Source organism: Geotrypetes seraphini, chromosome 6, assembly GCF_902459505.1.
Source record: "Geotrypetes seraphini chromosome 6, aGeoSer1.1, whole genome shotgun sequence".
NCBI lineage: Eukaryota > Metazoa > Chordata > Amphibia > Gymnophiona > Dermophiidae > Geotrypetes > Geotrypetes seraphini.
In genome coordinates, this window is record NC_047089.1 from 113440855 (window position 1) to 113461323 (window position 20469).

At 44.3% G+C, this 20469-nt stretch overlaps 1 protein-coding gene across 1 annotated transcript in view; it reads left to right on the top strand.

The window, feature by feature from the left end:
- Positions 1–20469, top strand: part of HERC2 (HECT and RLD domain containing E3 ubiquitin protein ligase 2) — a 3346202-nt gene that overhangs the window by 2166309 nt on the left and 1159424 nt on the right. Inside the window, 1 exon segment of the mRNA XM_033948978.1 lies at positions 16794–16875. Within this exon segment, the coding sequence (XP_033804869.1) occupies positions 16794–16875 (82 nt within the window).

The following is a 20469-nucleotide window of genomic DNA, read 5'->3' on the forward strand; positions in this document are numbered from 1 at the left end:
CTCAACACATGTTTGAGATGATGGTGCGTGGAGGAGGGCTTTAGATTTGTTTGGAACTGGGCAACCTTCTAGGACAGGAGGGAGCTTGTTCTGAAAGGATGGACTCCACGTTAACTGGGATGGAACTAGGCTGCTGGCACTAAATTTTTAAAAGGATATAGAACTGCTTTTAAACTAAGATGTGGGGGAAAACTGACAGTCGCCCAGTAGCTGAGGTATCCTTGAAGGATACTATTGAAACAGGATATTTAGTGAGTCTCAGTAGAGTAGAGAGGTTTAAATAATGGTGAAAGAAACCCAGGAGGGTTTAAGAGGAAGGCAGAGTGAGTGACACAAATTTTCCCCGTCTTCTCAGCAGTCTGTAGTTACAAGGAAAAAAAACACAATTTGATGTGTCTGTATACAAATGCTAGAAGCCTAAAAAATAAAAATAGGAGAGTCAGAGTATATATATCACTGAATGATGAGGTGGATATAATAGGCATCTCTGAGACATAGTGGATGGAGGACAATCATTGGGATCACTGTATTACCTGGGTACAAATTATATTGTAAGGATAGAGTAGATCAAATTGGAGGGGGGGGGGGTCCCCTATATGCTAAAGTGGAAATTGAATCAAATAAAATAAACAATGTGGAATCCATATGGATAGAAATTTCATGCATGAAGGGAAGGACTATAAAGGTAGGGTTATACCACCGTCCCCCGGGACACAATGAGTAGAAAGATGAAGTAATGTTTTTAGAGATTAGGAAAGCTGGAGAATTGGGTAACAGTATTACATAGGTGATTTCAATTACTAATTGGCAAAAACTCATACTCTAAGAAAACACAAATATATAGAACCCTCTGCAGAGAATTATAGATATACAATGAACCCTATAACATTCTGAGGGACCAAACCATGGCACACTCACACCTTGCACTAAATAAAGCAGAGAACCATACAAAATAAAAGAAAGTGGAGAAAAAGCCTCAGTTCAGCTTCATGGGCTCAAAAAACTCCACTGTTGCCTATTTAATACTCTGTGTGTCCTGTATGTGCTGTTCTTTATGGGGATTATGGCACGAGCGACATGATTTGACTAGCAGTAAGTATTTGCATTTTTGTCTCTACATGTGCTTTGTTGGAACTGTGCATAAAGTGGCTATTGAACTTACCCTGCAATTTTGGAAAATTTGTGATTCTATATTCTCTAAGTGGAGGTTGCTACCAGTGACACATGATCAAGTGACTGTTTTGATATGATCTCTGAAAGTGGAGTTTTTTGAGCCCATGAAGCTGAACTGAGGGGTTTCTCCACTTTCTTTTGTATGTCTCTCTGCTTTCTTTAGTGCAAGGTGCGAGTGTGCCGTGGTGTTGTCCCTCTGAATGTTATAGGGGCTAGGACTAAAGAGGACAGCAAAGATTTACAAAGGGACCTGAACAAACTAGGGGAGTGGGTGACGAGATGGCAGATGAAGTTCAATGTAGAGAAATGTAAAGTCTTGCATGTAGGAAACAGAAACCCGAAGTACAGCTATACGATGGGAGGGTTGTTATTGGTTGAGAATACCCAAGAAAGGGACTTGGGGGTAATAGTGGACAAGACAATGAACCCATTGGCACAGTGTGCAGTGGCTGCTAAGAAGGCAAATAGAATGCTAGGTATAATCAAGAAAGGTATTACAACCAGAACGAAAGAAGTTATCCTGCCGTTGTATCGGGCGGTAGTGGGCCCACATCTGGAGTACTGTGTCTAATATTGGTTGCCATACCTTAAGAAGGATATGGCGATACTCGAGAAGGTTCAGAAGAGAGCGACATGTTTGATACAAGGTATGGAAAACCTTTCATACGCTGAAAGATTGGAGAAACTGGGGCTCTTTTCCCTGGAAAAACGGAGACTTAGAGGGGACATGATAGAGACTTACAAGATCATGAAGGGCATAGAGAAAGTGGAGAGGGACAGATTATTCAAACTTTCAAGAACTATAAGAACAAGAGTTCATTTGGAAAAATTAAGAGGGGACAGATTCAGAACCAATGCTAGGAAGTTCTTCTTCACCCAAAGGGTGGTGGACACTGGAATGCGCTTCCAGAGGGTGTGATAGGACAGAGTACAGTATTGGGGTTCAAGAAAGGATTAGATAATTTCCTGAAGGAAAAGGGGATAGAAGGGTATAGATAGAGGATTACTATACAGGTCCTAGACCTGATGGGCCGCATGTTGGGCACGATGGACCTTTGGTCTGACCCAGCAGAGGCACTGCTTATGTTTTTATTAATTCTCTGTAGGGGGGTTTTATATATAAGAAAACAGAAATATATAGAACCCCCTGCAGAGAATTAATGATCTACAATGAAACATAGAAACATAGAATATGACGGCAGAAAAGGGCCATCGGCCCAACAAGTCTTCCCACTCTAAGAACTCTCCCCCCCAAGCACTTCCTTGAAGTGAACCCACATGCTTGTCCCATTTTTTCTTAAAATCGAGCATGTTGCTGGGCTCAATTACCTGAAGTGGAAGATTATTCCAACGATCAACCACCCTTTCGGTGAAGAAATACTTCCTAGTGTCACCATGAAATCTCCCACCCTTGATTTTTAGCGGATGCCCTCTTGTTGTCATAGGTCCTGTAAGGAAAAATATGTCTTCTTCTACCTCAATACGGCCAGTAACATATTTGAACGTCTCTATCATGTCTCCCCTCTCTCTGCGTTCCTCGAGAGAGTATAGCTGCAACTTACTTAGACGTTCTTCATATGGGAGATCCTTGAGTCCTGAGACCATCCTAGTGGCCATTCGCTGAACCGACTCCATTCTCAGCACATCCTTTTGATAATGTGGCCTCCAAAATTGAACACAATATTCTAGATGAGGTCTCACCATGGACCTGTACAATGGCATTACAACTTCAGGCTTTCGGCTGATAAAACTTTTACGGATGCAATCTAGCATTTGTGTAGCCTTGAATGATGCTTTCTCCACTTGATTGGCAGTCTTCATATCTTCACTAATGATTTCTCCTAGGTCAAGTTTCAAGTTTATTAGGATTTTATATACCGCCTATCAAGGTTATCTAAGCGGTTTTTACAATCAGGTACTCAAGCATTTTCCCTCTCTGTCCCGGTGGACTCACAATCTATCTATCCCGTTCTGCAACAATTCTTGTTAAGGTCTCACCATTCAGGGTGTAAGTTCTGCATGGGTTTCCGCTGCCAAGGTGCATAACCTTACACTTTTTGGCATTAAAACTCAGTTGCCAAGTTGTGGACCATTGTTCTAGTAAGAGTAGGTCCTGTGTCATAGTGTCGGGCACGGTGCTTTTGCCCACTGTGTTGCACAGTTTAGCGTCGTCGGCAAATAATGCAATTTTACCTCAAAGTCTCTGAGGCAGGTCCCGTACAAAGATATTAAATAGGATTGGACCCAAGACCGAGCCCTGCGGCACTCCACTGATCACATCCGATGTTTAGGAGGGAGTACCATTTACCACCACCCTCTGGAGTCTGCCACTAAACCAGTCTTTAACTCATGCTGTCAATGTTTCTCCTAATCCCAATGAACTCATCTTGTTCAATAACCTACGGTGTGGGACACTATCAAAAGCCTTACTGAAGTCCAAATACACGATATCCAGGGACTCTCCCATATCTAGCTTTTTTGTTACCCAGTCAAAAAAGCTGATTAGATTGGATTGGCAGGACCTTCCCTTTGTAAATCCATGCTGGTGGGGATCCTTCAGCCTCTCGTCACTCAAGATCGTATCTAATTTGTGTTTAATCAACGTTTCCATAAGTTTACACACTATTGATGTGAGACTTACCGGTCTGTAATTTGCAGTCTCCGACCTGCATCCCTTTTTGTGGAGCAGAATGATGTTAGCTGTTTTCCAGTCCAATGGGACTCTTCCCGTGCTTAGGGAAAGATTAAAGAGTGCAGCTAACAGCTCCGCGAGGACATCTCTCAATTTCCTAAGCACTCTGGGGTGCAGTTTATCCGGTTCCATGGCTTTGTTCACTTTGAGCCTTGATAGTTCTTGGTAGACGCTGCCGGTGGTAAATTCAAAGTTCCGGAACGGGTCTGAGCAGAAGTATTCATTGAGTAGTTCATCTTTATCGGAGTCCGATTCTACAAAGTCACCGTTGGGTTTTCTTACGCGCACTATCCCGTTTGTGTTCCTTTTTCTGTCACTAACATACCTGAAAAAGGATTTATCCCCCTTTTTAATATTCTTAGCTAGATTTTCTTCCATCCAGAGTTTGGCATCTCTGACTGCTGTTTTAACATTTCTGGATTTCACCAGATAGGCTTCTTTAGCTTCCAGTCGTTGTGATTGTTTGTAGGATACAAATGCTCTCTTCTTCTGTTTTACGAGTTCCGAGATCTCTGCGGAGAACCATTGGGGTTTATTATTTCTCCTTCTTTTACTCACTGTTTTTATAAAGAGGTTTGGTTGATTCCTGTAGGGTAGATTTCAGAGCTGACCACAGTACCTCCACACTATCTGTTGTGTCCTGGTTTTGCAGTGCCTCATAGACAAAATCTCCCATGCTCTTGAAGTTAGTGCCCTTAAAGTTAAGGATCTTTGTGGATGTGCTTGACTTAGTGAAACCCTTCCTGAAGTGAAACCACACCATGTTGTGGTCACTGGAGGCCAACGCATCACCCACCGAAACCTCTGTGACACTATCTCCATTGGTGAGCACCAGGTCCAGTATCGCCTGATCCCTAGTGGGATCTAATACCATCTGTTTGAGTCGTGCTCCCCTTATGGAGGTTAGTAGCCTTCTACTGCCGCTGGTCGTAGCGGAAAGTTTGTTCTAGTCTACATCAGGCATATTGAAGTCCCCCAACAATACAGTGTCTCCACGCAGAGTGATGGTCTTGATGTCTTCAATCAATTTTTTGTCTATATCATCCTGTTGTCTTGGAGGTCTGTATACCACACCAAGATACAGGCATTTGTCATTTCCCCTGGCCAGGTTCACCCAGAGGGATTCTCCTGTGATTTTGGTAACTTTGATGTCCTCTTTGATGTATAGTGCTACCCCTTCTCTGGTTTTGCCTTCTCTGTCTCGACGGAGCAAGTTATATCCTGGTATAGCCATATCCCACCCATGGGAATCTGTGAACCAGGTTTCAGATATTGCCTCTATATCTAGGTCGGCATTCCTCATTTCCATTTCTAATTCCAGAATTTTATTGCCTAAACTGTGGGCATTGACGTACATAGCCATCCATACGCTGAGTTTGCCCGGTCTCCATGGGGATTTTCCCGTTTGAGTTAGTTTGCCCTCTACAGTTTTGTCTGCAATGTGAGTACTTACCTCAGACTCAGAAATGGAGTGGCTACTTACCCCACCAGAAAGGTTACTTACCACACTGTGATGAGAGTGGGTACCCTCCCCCAACTCACCTAGTTTAAATCCCTTCGGAGCAGGCGAGCCAGTTGTCGTCCAAAGACGTTCTTTCCTCTTCTGGTCATGTGAAGCCCGGCTGCAGGTCTGGTCGGTCTGGGCATCTCAAAGATGGTCTTGTCTCCTTGCGCCTGCTCGGAAGGTCCATCCTGTAGAAGCTGGAACCTGTTCCTCAAGGTGATCTATGGGGTTGATGTAAAGCTGTTCTGATTGCATGAATAAGAGAAAGGCCTTGTGTGTTTACTTATAGAAGTAACTAGCTGCCAGGTGTCGGCATTTCTAGCCTCTTCTTGCACCCCAACCTGTTCTTCCAAGGCTGCAGGTCTGGTCGGTCTGGGCGTCTTGAAGATGGTCTTGTCTCCTTGTGCCTGCTCGGAGACTTAGAACAGCTTCTGGAGGACTCCATCGATGAAGGCCTCATCTTCCCAGATACTTCTCAGGTGCTCCACTTGTTCCCTCAGGCACATCAGCTCCTGCAGGATGTCTCTGTCAGGTTGTTGCTGGTCGACCTCTTCTGTCTGCACTGAGACTGAAGTGTTCAGCTGCGGTATAACTTCGATCTGCACAGAGACCTCTGTCATCCGTCCTGGGTCGTCCTCTGTCTGCACGGAAACTGTGGCCATCTTCTGGATCTCTTCGGTGTCTCAATGAGGGATTTGTCATGGGCCTGTTCGGTGATTTGGGACAGCTCCTGCACTATTCCATCGATATAGGCCTCATCCTCTCTAATGCCTCTCAGGCATTTCACCTCCTCTCTGAGGCTCCTTAGTTCCTGCATGATGTCGGCATCCTGCTGGCCGACCTCCTCTGTCTGTGTAGAGGCCGTATTGTACTGCTGTGGGATGGCCTCGGTCTGCACGGAGACCTCCTTCCCTGGTGCTGGGTTCTCCTCCATCTGTGCGCAGGTTGACGTCACCTCCCGGATCACCTCAGTGTAGGGCATGCCGATCTTGCTTGTAGGCTTCGCATTTCTTGTTCGCCCTGCCATATACAGGTAATATATGAGGTCTGCCTGTTAACGAGAAAATGAGAGAGAGTAAATGAGAGGGGGTAAATGAGAGAGAGAGATAGTATGAGAGTATGTAAGGTTAGGGCGTCTGAAGGGTAGATTGAAAAATTAGGGTGTCAGAGAGATTGGAGGAACGATTAGAGGGTGAAAGATGTGTGATGTAAGATTATGGCACCTTGTGGCGTTGCCGATTCCGGGTTTTGACTTAAGCCCCATCCACCGCTCAGCCACGACCGATTCCCACGTGCCTCCAAAATAAGTTAGAGGTCCTGCTGGTTACAAAATAAGAAAAGAGTCAATTGATCAGGATTAACAAAGTCCTTGCATCAAATGGTGCCTCACTTTATTGAATGACCAGGAAACAGCATTACTAACATTTTCGAAGGTGACACGGACAAGGGGTCATAGCCTGAAACTGAGTGGCAGCAGGTTTAGGACAAATGTTCGGAAGTTCTGTTTCACACAGCGAGTAGTTGGCGCTTGGAATGCTCTCCCGGAGGAGGTTGTGGCGGAGACTACTGTTCTGAGTTTCAAGCGCAAGTTGGATGCACACTTTCTTGCAAATCATATTGAGGGATATGGGAAATCTGGGTCTACAAAAAGGAGTACCTAAATGGGCCACCGCGTGCGCGGATCGCCGGGCAAGATGGACCATGGTCTGTTCCGGTGAAGGCATTTCTTATGTTCTTATGTTCTTTATCTGTGGTTAATTTGTCCACTTCAAAGAAACAAAAAATAAAAATAAATCTGGGCTTTCAAAATTTAGCCCTCGCCTTCTTGGCAAGTACAAACAGGTAAGTGTCCCGTACAGTACTTAATAGCTCAGTTCTAGTAGTCCCGATATCTGAGCAGGTAAAGAAAACAACATACAGCTATTATAAGTGTCCAGATCCAACAGAGTCTTTCAAAAGGTTGCTCCTAGGCTTGAGAGCAATGTTGCAGAGGTCTGGTTTATAACCGGCCTGCCCCCAACCAGCTAAGCACACTGGTGGGGGATGGGAGTAGCTGAATCCACCTTAAATCAGCTTTAAATCAACTTGCCAAAATTGGCCCCACAAACCCAACCCAAGGATGGTTGGTGGATTCTCCCCACTACTGTTCCTTCACACAATAAGTCCCAAACACTCTGCAAAAAGGCAGAACACAAAACTTGCCAAACAAAATATACTTGGCTTTAAAGTCCAAACACAAAAACAGGCACCCTTGTAGCCGTGAGCTCAGCACTGCTCACTTGGCTTTAAACTGGTGCTTGCAGGCATTCAAAAACAAAAATCTCCAAAATTTCAAACACAGAAAAAAGTAAAGTTATTGCACTTAACTTTCATCCATAACTGTGTCCTCAGGTTCCAAGGCAGTATCCATAAACTCCATTGGTTCAGGGCTGGCTGTTTGGCTGGCTTCAGGGACAGGAGCTGCCTCTGACATTTCAATGTCCTGGCTTTGGGCAGCTTCCGGAGACCGGTCCTGAGATCCTCCTTCCTGGGCTGACCCAAGGTAGACTGTCCTAATCTTCCTCAATGCAGTCTCTAAAGCGTGCAACTGACCACACCCTAACTTGAAAGGGGCAGGGCAGCTTGTTGCTTACACTGGGTTTTCCTTGGGGCTTTAATCAGTGCTTGCAGCTGTGCACTACCTATCCTAGGAGTTTGTCTCCTAGGCTGTTCTTTTATGTGATGCCCCTCCTGCTGCTCTGGGCTGTTCTCACCTTCTTCCTGCCCTCCCCAGGACTCAGTAACCTGGTGTCTCAATTGAAACTCTGCTCCTAGCTGAGCCTTAGAGTTTACCTGGTCACATTGATTGGCCCTCTTTAGTGTAATCTTGGGGTTAGCAGATGACTTCTCTGGCATAAGCCGAGCTTTAGGGCTAGGGTTGTGACAGCCTGTAGAATGTAAGATTGAGATTAGGTGCCTGAGGGTGAGAACCGCTAGTTGCCCTACAGTGTCCTGTTGCCCTAGATTTGGCTCTTCTTAAGGCTCTTCGCAAAGGCGCTCTTGGCTGTGCGCCATTGGCCCGCTTCCTTATATGGAGGGGCCCAGGCGCCTTCTGCTGATGCGGTGGGGGTGGGCGGAGTTACTCTTGCCGCTGCCCCGATAGAAGAAGTAAGTTTTGCCGCTCGCCTCACGCTCTCCCTGTTCACCACGCGCCTTCAGCTGCTGCGTTGGTGAGACTCTGTGTCTCTCTCATCCTTCTCCTGCTAACAGCAGAGAAACAACCATTGGCTCGCCTCCTTATATGGAGGGGCCCGGGCGCCTTCTGCTGATGCGTTTAACTTCGTTACTTAGTGCCTTCTCTGAACCGTGATTTGTATTTTTTTTCCTCACGAATCGCTGTTCTTCTATTTCTTTCATTTTCAGTTTAAAAAAAAAAAAAAAATTTCCTCTTCCGTCCGTTTCCCGGGACAGGCCGCTCGGCCGCAGCCCGAGGGCTTCGATCTTGCAGCGGCTATTTTTACTTCTATATCCCGACTTGTCATGGGCTTCATGAAGTGTAGCAAGTGCCAGCGTGTGATTTCTCTTATGGACCCACACTGACGCTGCCTCAAGTACCTTGGGCCGTAACTTCATCCGAAGTCGTGCCTGTGCTGTGCTACGCTTCAGCCTCGAGCTGTCAATTGTCGTTGTATTTTGGTGGACAAGCTCTTCGAGATGGATTCTTTTGATCCCTCGACTTCAAAGGTGACCTCGGCCTCAACTCCTACCAAGGTTCCTCCTGCTTCTACAGCTTCCACCTCGAGCCTCATCAGACCTTCGTAGTTTGCAGCGGCTCTTTCTTCAACGACATCTGCTGTATCTTCCCCTGTTTCCTCAGGTCAGGTAGCTCAGCAGACAGTTCCAGCAGTAGTGATTAAAGTGCCTAAGACTTCCAATTTGAAGCACACTCACACTACCTCGAGGTAACCACCATCCAAAGCAGATGGTCCGGTTTCAGATGCGGATCCATCCTTGCCGGCTTCTTTCCAGACCATATTGGAGAAGCAACTTATTCAGTTCCGTACTAATATGGGACCGAAGCTTTTTCCTCTTACCCAGCCTGGGAATTCAGCAGACTCCCGCGAAGTCGAGCCACTTCCCCTGCCTCGGTCTGAGCTTACACACTCTTTGCAGGGAGCAGAATCTCTGCGAGTGTCTGGTCTGGTATCCAAGCATGTACAGCAAGGAGCAGAATCTTTGCAAGTGCCTTGGAAGGAATCCTCACACTCTATACATGGAGCAGAGTCTTTGGCAGTGCATCAAGGTTCCTCCACCAAGCCTCTGGAGCTTCAATCTACAGCCTCCAGTCCTATACATTCTTTGATACCATCGGCTGCTTCCATCCCCGAGGCGAAGTCTCCTCGATCCTCGAGATCTGCTTCCAGGCACAGTTCTCATCTACGATCGAGGCCTTCATCGAGGTATCCTTCCAGGCATAGTTCTTCTAAAGAATGACCTTCTTCAACTAAGCCTTGATCTACCCCAACTTTGACTACACCACCAACTCCTCGTTCGAGGTCTCCAATGCCGGACCTTGCGGATGTCCCAGTTTTGATTGCCTCATCCAAGTCACCATATTCCTTTGATGCCTTTTTCCTGCCAAAGCTTCATCTTTGACCCAGGCTGCCTCGACGTCCTCAAGTCCTTCTCGAGGCAAAGCTTTGGCGGATCAGCTATCTTTCTCATCTTTTCTTCGTCAGATGGCTGTGGAATTGGATCTTCAATTAGATGCTGGCTCCAAATACTCTAAGGAGTATCTAGAAGTCATGCATCTTCCTCAACCTCCGACAGAGTCACTTAAGCTTCCTCTTCATAAGCTTTTGAATCAGACTTTTGGTCGATGCATGGAGACACCAGCTGTTCCAGGAAAATTGGACTCTAGATATAAAACTGTACATCGCAAAGGATTTGACAACTCATAGTTATCTCATCAATTCCTGCTTGTTGAGTCCTACTTGAAGAGATCCCATCCTTCCAAGGTTTATGCCACAGTTCCTCCTGGACGGGAAGGGAAAATGATGGACAAATTTGGACGTTGCATCTATCAAAATGTCATGATGTCCTCTAAAGTCCTCAATTATAATTTTCAATTTATTACTTATTTTGAATTCCTCATTTCTCTATTACCAAACTTCTTGACTTATTTGTATATTCAAAAACACTTTGAATTTCAAGAAGTCCTTGCTTCTTTATCTCAACTCCTACAGTCATCTTATGATGTCTTCCAGTTGTCTGCTTGAGCAGCTGCTTGCTCTTTAGCTATGCGTCGTCTTGCCTGGCATCGTACCATTGACATAGACCCTAATCTTCAAGACCACTTGACTAATATCCCTTTGAAGACAATGACCTCTTCGATGAATCCATCGAGGCAGCCACCAAGAAATTGTCTGACCATGAAAAATCCTTTGCTTCTATTGTCAGACCTAAGCCAAAGCCAGCTCCTGCCAAACCTGAACGCCCTGCTCCTATCTATCAGCGATGTTTTCCTCCAAGGACGGCTCCTTATAATCACCCTCCTCTTAAGAAACAGCAGCCTCAGAAGCAACAAAAACCTCAACCTTCTGCTGCACCTAAGGCTACTCAACCTTTTTGACTGTTTAAAACAGAGCATAACCTCTACTGTTCTGACTCTGTCTTCTTTTCCCCCTATAGGAGGATGGACAACAATTGCATCCGACCTCTGGGTACTTACCATCATCAGGGAAGGATACTCTCTTCATTTCTCTCAGGTTCCACTAGAGCTTCCTCCAAGAGAGTATCCTTCCAGTCCATCCCAGACTGCCCTTCTTCAGGAAGCTCAAGCTCTGCTTCGTCTGTGTACCATTGAACCAGTTCCCTTGGAACAGCAGAACAGGGGGTTTTACTGCTGATACTTCCTTGTTCCGAAGACGACGGGCGATCTGCGGCCAATTCTAGATCTCAGGGTTCTCATCAAATTTCTAGTAAAAGAAAAATTTTGAATGTTGTCCCTGGCATCCCTTTACCCCTTCTCGAGCAGAATGACTTGTTATGCTCTCTGGATCTCAAGGAGACCTACACTCATATCCACATTCATCTGGCCTCCCGTCAATGCCTCAGATTTTGGGTGGGGAATCTATATTATCAATACAGAGTACTACCCTTCGGCCTGGCCTCGTCTCCCAGAGTGTTCACCAAGTGCCTGGTAGCAGCAGCTCTAAGGAATCATGGTCTTCAGATTTTTCCTTACCTTGACAACTGGTTCATCAAAGATTCCACATCTCAAGGGGTTATTGTAGCGACCCAACGGACTACCTGGTTCCTACAAAGTTTGGGATTCGAAATCAACTTTCCCAAATCTCAACTTCAGCCCTCACAGAATCTACAATTCATTGGAGCTGTTTTGGACACTGTCCAGCTCAGAATATTAAGTTTCAAGTTTCAAGTTTTATTTACATTTGATGTATCGCTTATTACAAATATCTAAGCGATGTACAATTTAAAAACCAGCAGATTGTGGTAATACATATAATTTAACTAAGTTAGACAATTGACAAAACAATTTGGACAAACATGATTGAGAAGGAAGGAAGGGGAAAGTTACAATTGCATTATTTGTTAAAATTTACATAGAGGGGATAAAACAATAGGTATAATTGGAAAGAAACAAGAGAAGAGAATATTAAAGACATATGAGAGTATAAAATAGATCATTTCATAAGTCAAATGCATCTTGAAATAAGTAAGTTTTTAACAATTTTTTAAAAGAGATAAGATCTTTTTCATTTTTGATAAAGTTTGGGAGGGAGTTCCACAATGAGGGGGCCACCACTGAAAACATATCTTTACGTCTAGTGCCGATTATTCTTAATGAAGGGACTGAAAGCTGATTAGATAAAGATGATCTTAAGGATCGCGGAGGATTATATGGGACTATCATTTTTGATATGAAAAGGGGTTCGTTTGATATTAATGTTTTATAAACTAGAAATAAGGTTTTAAAAGTGATTCGGTGAGAGATTGGAAGCCAGTGAGATTTGATGAGTAAAGGGGTAACGTGATCGTATTTTTTAGCTTTGTGAATTAATTTAACTGCGGTATTTTGTATGATTTGAAGTCGTCTCCTTTCTTTCTGAGATATGTTTATTAGGAGAGAATTACAGTAATCTAATTTTGAAATAATTAGCGAATGAACCAAAATGTTAATAGATTTGGGGTCTAAGAAAGTGGAAATTGAGCGTAGAAGCCGTAGTCTGTAAAAACAGGATTTAAATGTTTCGCTGATATGATTATGAAATGAGAGATCCGTGTCAATTATTACTCCGAGAATTTTCATTTGTGAAACAGATTCAAGAGGAGAGTCATCTAGTAAGAATGGAGCTTTTAGAGTTATGTTTCCTTTCCATGTAAAGAGCATTGTTTTAGTTTTTTGAGCATTCAAGGATAGCTTGGAATGGAATGGAAGCTCTTCTTCAACTCTGTCATACAGTGCCTTTCGTTCTTCCATCTCAGTGAGACACATGATGGTACTTCTGGGTCACATAGCTTCCACAGTACACGTGACTCCTTTTGCCAGACTTCACCTCAGAATTCCTCAGTGGACCCTGGCATCTCAATGGACACAAGTTAGTGATCCTCTTTCTCGACACATATCAGTCACTCCTTCATTGAAGCAGTCTCTCCGTTGGTGGATGTTCTCTTCCAATCTTTCCAGAAGCTTGCTTTTTCAAGCCCCGCCCATCAGAAGGTCCTCACGACAGACTCTTCGACCTACACTTTGGGCGCTCATTTTGATGGTCTCTGTACTCAAGGCCTCTGGACCAGTATGGATCATCAGTGTTATATAAATCTGTTGGAACTCAGAGTGATCCTTAAAGCTCTCAATGCTTTTCAACATCTGCTTCACGACCAAGTAGTTGGACGTACAACCAAGTCGCCATGTATTATGTCAACAAACAGGGATGGACGGGATCTTCCTCCCTTTGTCAAGAAGCTCTGAAGGTTTGGAACTGGGCAATCCGCCACAACACCTTCCTCAAAGCTGTCTACATTCAAAGAATTGTTTGGCAGACAACTTGAGTCGTCTCCTGCAACTTCACGAATTGACACTCCATTCCTAGCCTCTTCATCACATTTTTTCACAGTGGGGAATGCCTTAGAGAGCTCCCCACAACTACAAACTGCCTGAGTTCTGCTCCAGGATATAATCTTCTCATTGCCTTGAGGCAGATGCTTTTCTTCTATAATAAAAAAATCACTTCCTCTATGCATTCCCTCCATTCCCTCTCATTGCCAAGACTCTGGTCAAGTTGAAGAACGATCATGCCACCATGATTCTAATTGCTCCTCGGTGGCCGAGACAACCTTGGTACTCCCTTCTACTTCAACTCAGCAGCAGGGAGCCATACCTTCTACCAGTTTTTCCTTCTCTGCTTACATAGAGTCAAGGATATCTGCTTCATCCCAACATGCAGTCTCTACACCTGACAGCTTGATACCTCTCAACATAACTCCTCTTCAGTGTTTTCCATCTGCAAGAGATGTTTTAGAAACTTCTAGGAAGCCCACCACTAGACAATGCTATCACCAAAAATGGACTAGATTTTCTGTGTGGTGTTTTTCTCATCATAAGGAGCCTCAACATTCCTCCTTATCTTCTGTTTTGGACTACCTTTTGCACTTATCCAATTCTGGCCTCAAGTCTACATCTATACAAGTCCATCTTAGTGCATTTGCAGTTTTCCATCAGCCTATTGAAGGAAAACCCCTCTCTCCTCACCCGGTAGTTTCCAGATTCATGAAAGGACTTTTCAATATCAAACCTCCTCTCAAACCGCCTCCTGTGGTTTGGGACTTCAATGTTGTCCTTGCTCAACTTATGAAGCCTCCATTTGAACCAATTGATAAGGCTCATCTGAAGTATCTCACTTGGAAACTGGTGTTTCTCATAGCCCTCACTTTTGCTCGAAGAGTCAGTGAGCTGCAAGCTTTAGTTGCTGACCTATCATTCACAGTGTTCCATCATGACAAGGTGGTTATTCGTACTCATCCTAAATTCTTCCCTAAAGTGGTCTCGGAATTTCGTCTCAAGCAATCCATTGTTCTTCCAGTGTTCTTTCGAAAGCCTCATTCTCATCCTGGAGAAGTTGTTCTTCATACCCTGGACCGTAAACGTGCTTTGGCCTTCTATTTGGAACGCACCAAACCACATAGAATTGCTCCTCAACTTTTTGTCTCCTTTGACCCCAATAAGTTGGGACATCCTATTTCTAAGCGTACCATCTCCAACTGTATGGCGGCTTGTATCTCATTTTGCTATGCCCAGGCTGGATTACCCCTTCACAGTAAAGTCACAGCCCATAAAGTTAGAGCTATGGCAGCTTCAGTAGCTTTTCTCTTTTTTTTTTTCCAATTCTTTATTCATTTTTTCATCTTACTTCTACACCTATTGAGGAAATTTGTAAGGCTGCTACTTGGTCCTCGGTTCATACCTTCACTTCTCACTATTGTCTGGATACTTTCTCCAGATGGGATGGACAGTTTGGCCAAACAGTATTACAAAATTTATTCTCCTAAATTGCCAACACTCCTACCATCTCATTCTGGTTAGCTTGGAGGTCACCCATATGTGAGAATAGGCTGCCTGCATGTCCTGGGATAAAGCACAGTTACTTACTACAGGGACAGCAGGCAGCTATTTTCACAACCTACCCATCTTCCCTGGTTGGCTTTTCTGCTAGCTATCTGAAGTTAGGAGACGCGCCCTGCGCTGGGCGAGATGGCACTCGCGCATGCGCGATGCGGGCGACTCAAAATTTTGAGTTTATTCAAGCAAGTCTGCTTGTGAGGCATCCGCATCCGGGCTCTGTCGATGACATCACCCATATGTGAGAATAGCTGCCTGCTGTCCCTGGATTACACCTGTTACGGTAAGTAACTGTGCTTTACCGTATGGTGATACTGTGCTCTGCCATTCTGAAGCCACCACTTTCTCGTCCACATTCTGCTCTATTTGACATTCTACTTGGACTGGCCATTAAGACCGTGCTACTCCACTCGCCAGTCTCTTCATCACGTTGGTTGAAGATGGTTCTTAATGCTTATCACTATGAGCTTCTTCTGGCTGAACGCAGGGGGTCACATTCAACTTTTCATCGTATTTGGTCTCCGTTATTAACTTACTGTTATGGTTAATTAACTGTACAGTGTTTTTCTTTCTTTTCATTTACTTATGCTTATACGCCTGTACTTACTGAAGTTTTGGCTTGATACCATATTGTCACAGTATGCGTATGGTTGTCTCTGCCTTTATTGTTGATGATGATGCCTGTGCCATTTATGTTGATTTGTTCTGTTTGATTTTTGTTCTGTTACTCCAATAAAGATGATTGACTTAAAAAATCTTATCACGTGTTACTTTTCTTAACAATCATTGGTCCTAAGCAGGTCACTAGCAGGTCACTTATCTAAGCCCTGCAGTCTTTCTGTTACATGTCCAGGAGGGCGGAATACGATATTGTGTATGCTGAGATATCCATAAGAAGCTAAAACGCCCAGGCTAAAACACCCAGGCTTGAATATAAGTCAGGTCTGCAGTTAAACATAATTCAGCATTTTATTAAGGAGAAAACTTAGTTCAAAACTCAGGAAAACCAGTCCCAGACTCCTTCACTATCATATATCAGAGGGTGCTTGAGGAATATGCAAGACATTAAAGCTGAAGTGGAATTGGACCTTGCAATATGACAATGACCCAAAACATACCAGTAAATCCACCAAGGACTGGCTTAAAACTAAGAAATGTAGTGTCTTGGAGTGGCTTAGTCAAAGCCCTGATCTTAATACCATTGAGATGTTGTGGGGCGATGTGAAACAGATTGTACATACAAAAAACCCCTCAAACATCTGCATTGAGGAGTGGTCCAAACTTTCCTCAGACAGATGTCAGAGACTGGTAGATGGCTATAGAAGCTTCTCACTATAGTTATTTCAGCCAAAGGAGGGGGGGGGGGGTAATATTTCATGGAGTGTCCTAATTTTTTCACATGAATATCTATCTATCTATCTATCCACACAGTGGTAAAGAATTCCAGAGTACAATGTGCAAGGAAAGAAAATATTCTAAATGAGATCTCCAGTTTATGTGTGTGCCTTGATTAGATTGTAAATTCCATGGACCACAGACTCCCTTTTATATTTCTGTCCAGCATTGTTTAGTTCTGTCTTGGTAAATTTTATCTTTAATCATTTGAGTGCTTGAGGGTTTAAAATATTAAATTATTAAATAAATTATTACAGTATAAAAATTTTGCTGATTTGGCTATTTATTATGATTGTTTATGATATTCTTTTTTGCTTCATTTTGTATATTACTGTCTTGAAATAGTTGTTAAATGTACAAGTACACATGTATTCACTGAAATATTATTTTCAATATATTTGTCTTAGGTAAAAGTACTTCTAGGTCACAGAATAATTCAAGTAGCATGTGGAAGCAGAGATGCTCAGACTCTGGCTTTAACAGATGAAGGTAAATAATGTGTTATTGTATAAGTACACCAGTATACTAGCACCTGTGATGATGATTAGAGTTTCTTCTTTATATGTTTATAAACTATAAAGCACAGTTACTTACCGTAACAGGTTTTATCCATGGACAGTAGACAGATATTCTCACATGTGGGTGATGTTATCCATGGATCCCCGGCACGGATGGTCCCAAGTGCACTGGCACTTTAAGAACTTTAGAAAGTTTGCAACTGATCACGCGAGTGCCTTCCCACCCGATGTAGGTGCACGGCTCCTCAGTTCAGATATCCAGCTAAGAAGCCAACCAGGGGAGGTGGATGGATCGTGATAATATCTGCTTGTTGTCCCTGGATATCACCTGTTAAGGTAAGTAACTGTGCTTTATCCCAGGACAAGCAGGCAGCATATTTTTACATGTGAGTGACCTCCAAGCTAACCAATGTGATGGTGGGAGTGTTGGCCTTTTAAGAAACATAGAAACATAGAAGATGACGGCAGAAAAGGGCTACAGCCCATCAAGTCTGCCCACTCTGCTTACCCACCCCCTGTCTATGCCCTAATGACCCAATTTCCTTATCTTGACCCTCGTAGGGATCCCACATGGGTATCCCATTTATTCTTAAAGTCTGGCACGCTGTCTGCCAAAATCACCTGCACTGGAAGCTTGTTCCAATGATCAACCACTCTCTCTGTGAAGAAATACTTTCTGGTGTCGCCATGAAATTTTCCGCCCCTGAGTTTGAGCGGGTGCCCTCTTGTGGCCGAGGGTCCCTTGAGAAAGAAAATATCATCTTCCACTTTGACACGTCCCGTGAGGTACTTAAATGTTTCGATCATGTCTCCCCTCTTCCTACGTTCCTCAAGAGTGTAGAGCTGCAATTTGTTCAGTCTCTCTTCGTACGAGAGACCCTTGAGCCCCGAGATCATCCTGGTGGCCGTCCGTTGAACCGATTCAATTCTGCGCACATCTTTACTGTAATGTGGCCTCCAGAATTGCACACAGTACTCCAGATGAGGTCTCACCATGGCCCTGTACAACGGCATTATGACTTCAGGCTTTCGGCTGACGAAACTTCTATTGATACAACCCAATATCTGCCTTGCCTTAGATGAAGCCTTCTCCACTTGATTGGCAGTTTTCATGTCTGCACTGATGATTACTCCTAAATCTCGTTCTGCTGAAGTCCTAGTTAAAGTTTCTCCGTTCAAGAAGTACGTCCTGCATGGATTTCCGCTTCCGAGGTGCATGACCTTACATTTCTTAGCATTGAAGCCTAGCTGCCAGGTTGAGGACCAACTTTCCAATGTAAGCAGGTCCTGCGCCATATAATTCTGTAAACTGCATTCACTTACTATATTACATAGTTTGGCGTCATCGGCGAATAGTGTTATTTTACCTTGAAGCCCTTGAGTCAGATCCCCTATGAATATGTTGAAAAGGAGTGGACCCAGGACTGAGCCCTGCGGCACTCCACTGGTCACCTCCGATGTTTTAGAGAGGGTACCATTAACCACCACCCTCTGAAGTCTGCCACTCAGCCAATCATTGACCCATGCAGTTAGTGTCTCTCCTAACCCCATCAATTCCATCTTGCTTAGCAGCCTGTGGTGTGGGACACTGTCAAAAGCTTTCCTGAAGTCCAGGTACACGACGTCAAAAGACTCTCCCAAGTCCAACTTTCTTGTTACCCAGTCAAAGAAGCTGATGAGATTGGATTGGCAGGACCTACCCTTGGTGAATCCATGCTGACTGGGATCCCGAAGATTCCCTTCATTCAAGATCGTGTCCAATTTGCTTTTAATTAGTGTTTCCATGAGTTTGCACACTATTGATGTGAGACTCACCGGTCTATAATTTGCAGCCTCTGCCCTGCAACCCTTTTTATGCAGAGGAACGACATTAGCTAATTTCCAGTCCAGGGGAACTTTCCCCTTACTTAGGGAGAGATTGAATAGCTCAGCCAACGGTTTTGCCAGGACATCGCTCAATTCTCTGAGCATTCTTGGGTGCAAATTGTCTGGTCCCATGGCTTTGTTCACCTTGAGTCTTGCCAGTTCACTGTAAACTTCACCTGGTGTGAACTCAAAATTCTGAAACGGGTCTTCTGTGCTTTGTGTTGCCTTCAACTGGGGACCGTGTCCCGGTGCCTCACAGGTGAAGACTGAGCAGAAGTATTCATTCAGTAGTTCGGCTTTATCGGAATCTGCTTCCACGTAACTTCCGTCCGGTCTTCTAAGGCGTACTATCCCGCCTGTGTTCCTTTTTCTGTCACTAATATACCTGAAGAAGGATTTGTCCCCCTTTTTAATGTTTTTTGCCAGAATTTCTTCCACTCGAAGTTTTGCCTCCCTAACTGCCATTTTGACCGCTGTAGACCTGGTCCTATATTCTACTTTTGCCTCTCTTTTCTCCGTGCGCTTGTAGGAGAGAAACGCTTTTTTCTTCTCCTTAATGAGGTGCGAGATCTCCGCGGTGAACCATTGGGGTTTATTGTTTCTTTGTCGTTTATTTACTGATTTTATGAAGCGGCTAGTTGCTTCATGTATGGTTGATTTCAGTGTTAACCACTTAGCTTCTACATCATCGGTCTCCGTTTGGTCCTGCAGCGTCTGATGGACGAAATCTCCCATGCGTGCGAAGTCTGTGCCCCGGAAATTGAGTACCTTTGTTTTCGTGTTTGATCTAGGGAAGCCTTTCCTTTTTTTTTTTAATTGAAAAGCTTTTATTGAAAAAACACTCCAAACAGTACAGAACAGTTGCACATGAAAGGCAAAACAAAAATACATAGAGCTGAATACCACACTCCAAAATAGCACATAGAATTAAAATCAACAGCATAAATATGTGCAAGTCCTTCAAGCTAATAAAACAATCTAGAATACCCACCAAAGCACTGCCAATATCCCCCCACCCACCCCCCAGTGACAAAGCACAATACCCACAGCTCTCTATATGGTTGAGAGATAATCAATTCCAAACATATACCAAAAATTGAAAAGGAATATGGTTATGAGATCCCCCCCCCGCATCGCCCATCTATTCCAACCCCCAGACCAACTCAACCACCCCTACCACAGATCCCCACAGAAGCCCAGGAATTTGCGCCACACATGAGCATAACCATGTAGTTTACCATGCTGCAAGGCCGTTAAATGATAAAGATTCTGCCAATTAAGCAAACATTGCTCCACCAGGGCCCACGTGGGAGAGAGCGCCTGATTCCACAGAGAGGCAATGGCCAATCGAGCAGCAATGAATGTCAACTTACAGAACAAAGAGTCACCCCCAGCCAGATCCAATTGATGCCAGAACAACAAGGCGTGTCGCCAATCGGCCAGTATCTGGACATCTAAGATCCGGGACACCTGATCAAAGACCTCAGTCCAGAATCCACACACCTGCCCACACTGCCACCACATATGAAAATAGGTACCCACTTCCCCACAGCCCCTCCAACACTGATCACTCGTACCTCCCCGCCAACGAGCCACAACCTGAGGGGTATAGTACCACCGAAAGAGAACCTTGTAGCCATTCTCAATCAGCAAAGCAGAAATCCCCGCCGAGGAGATCTCCGACCATATGTCACCCCAA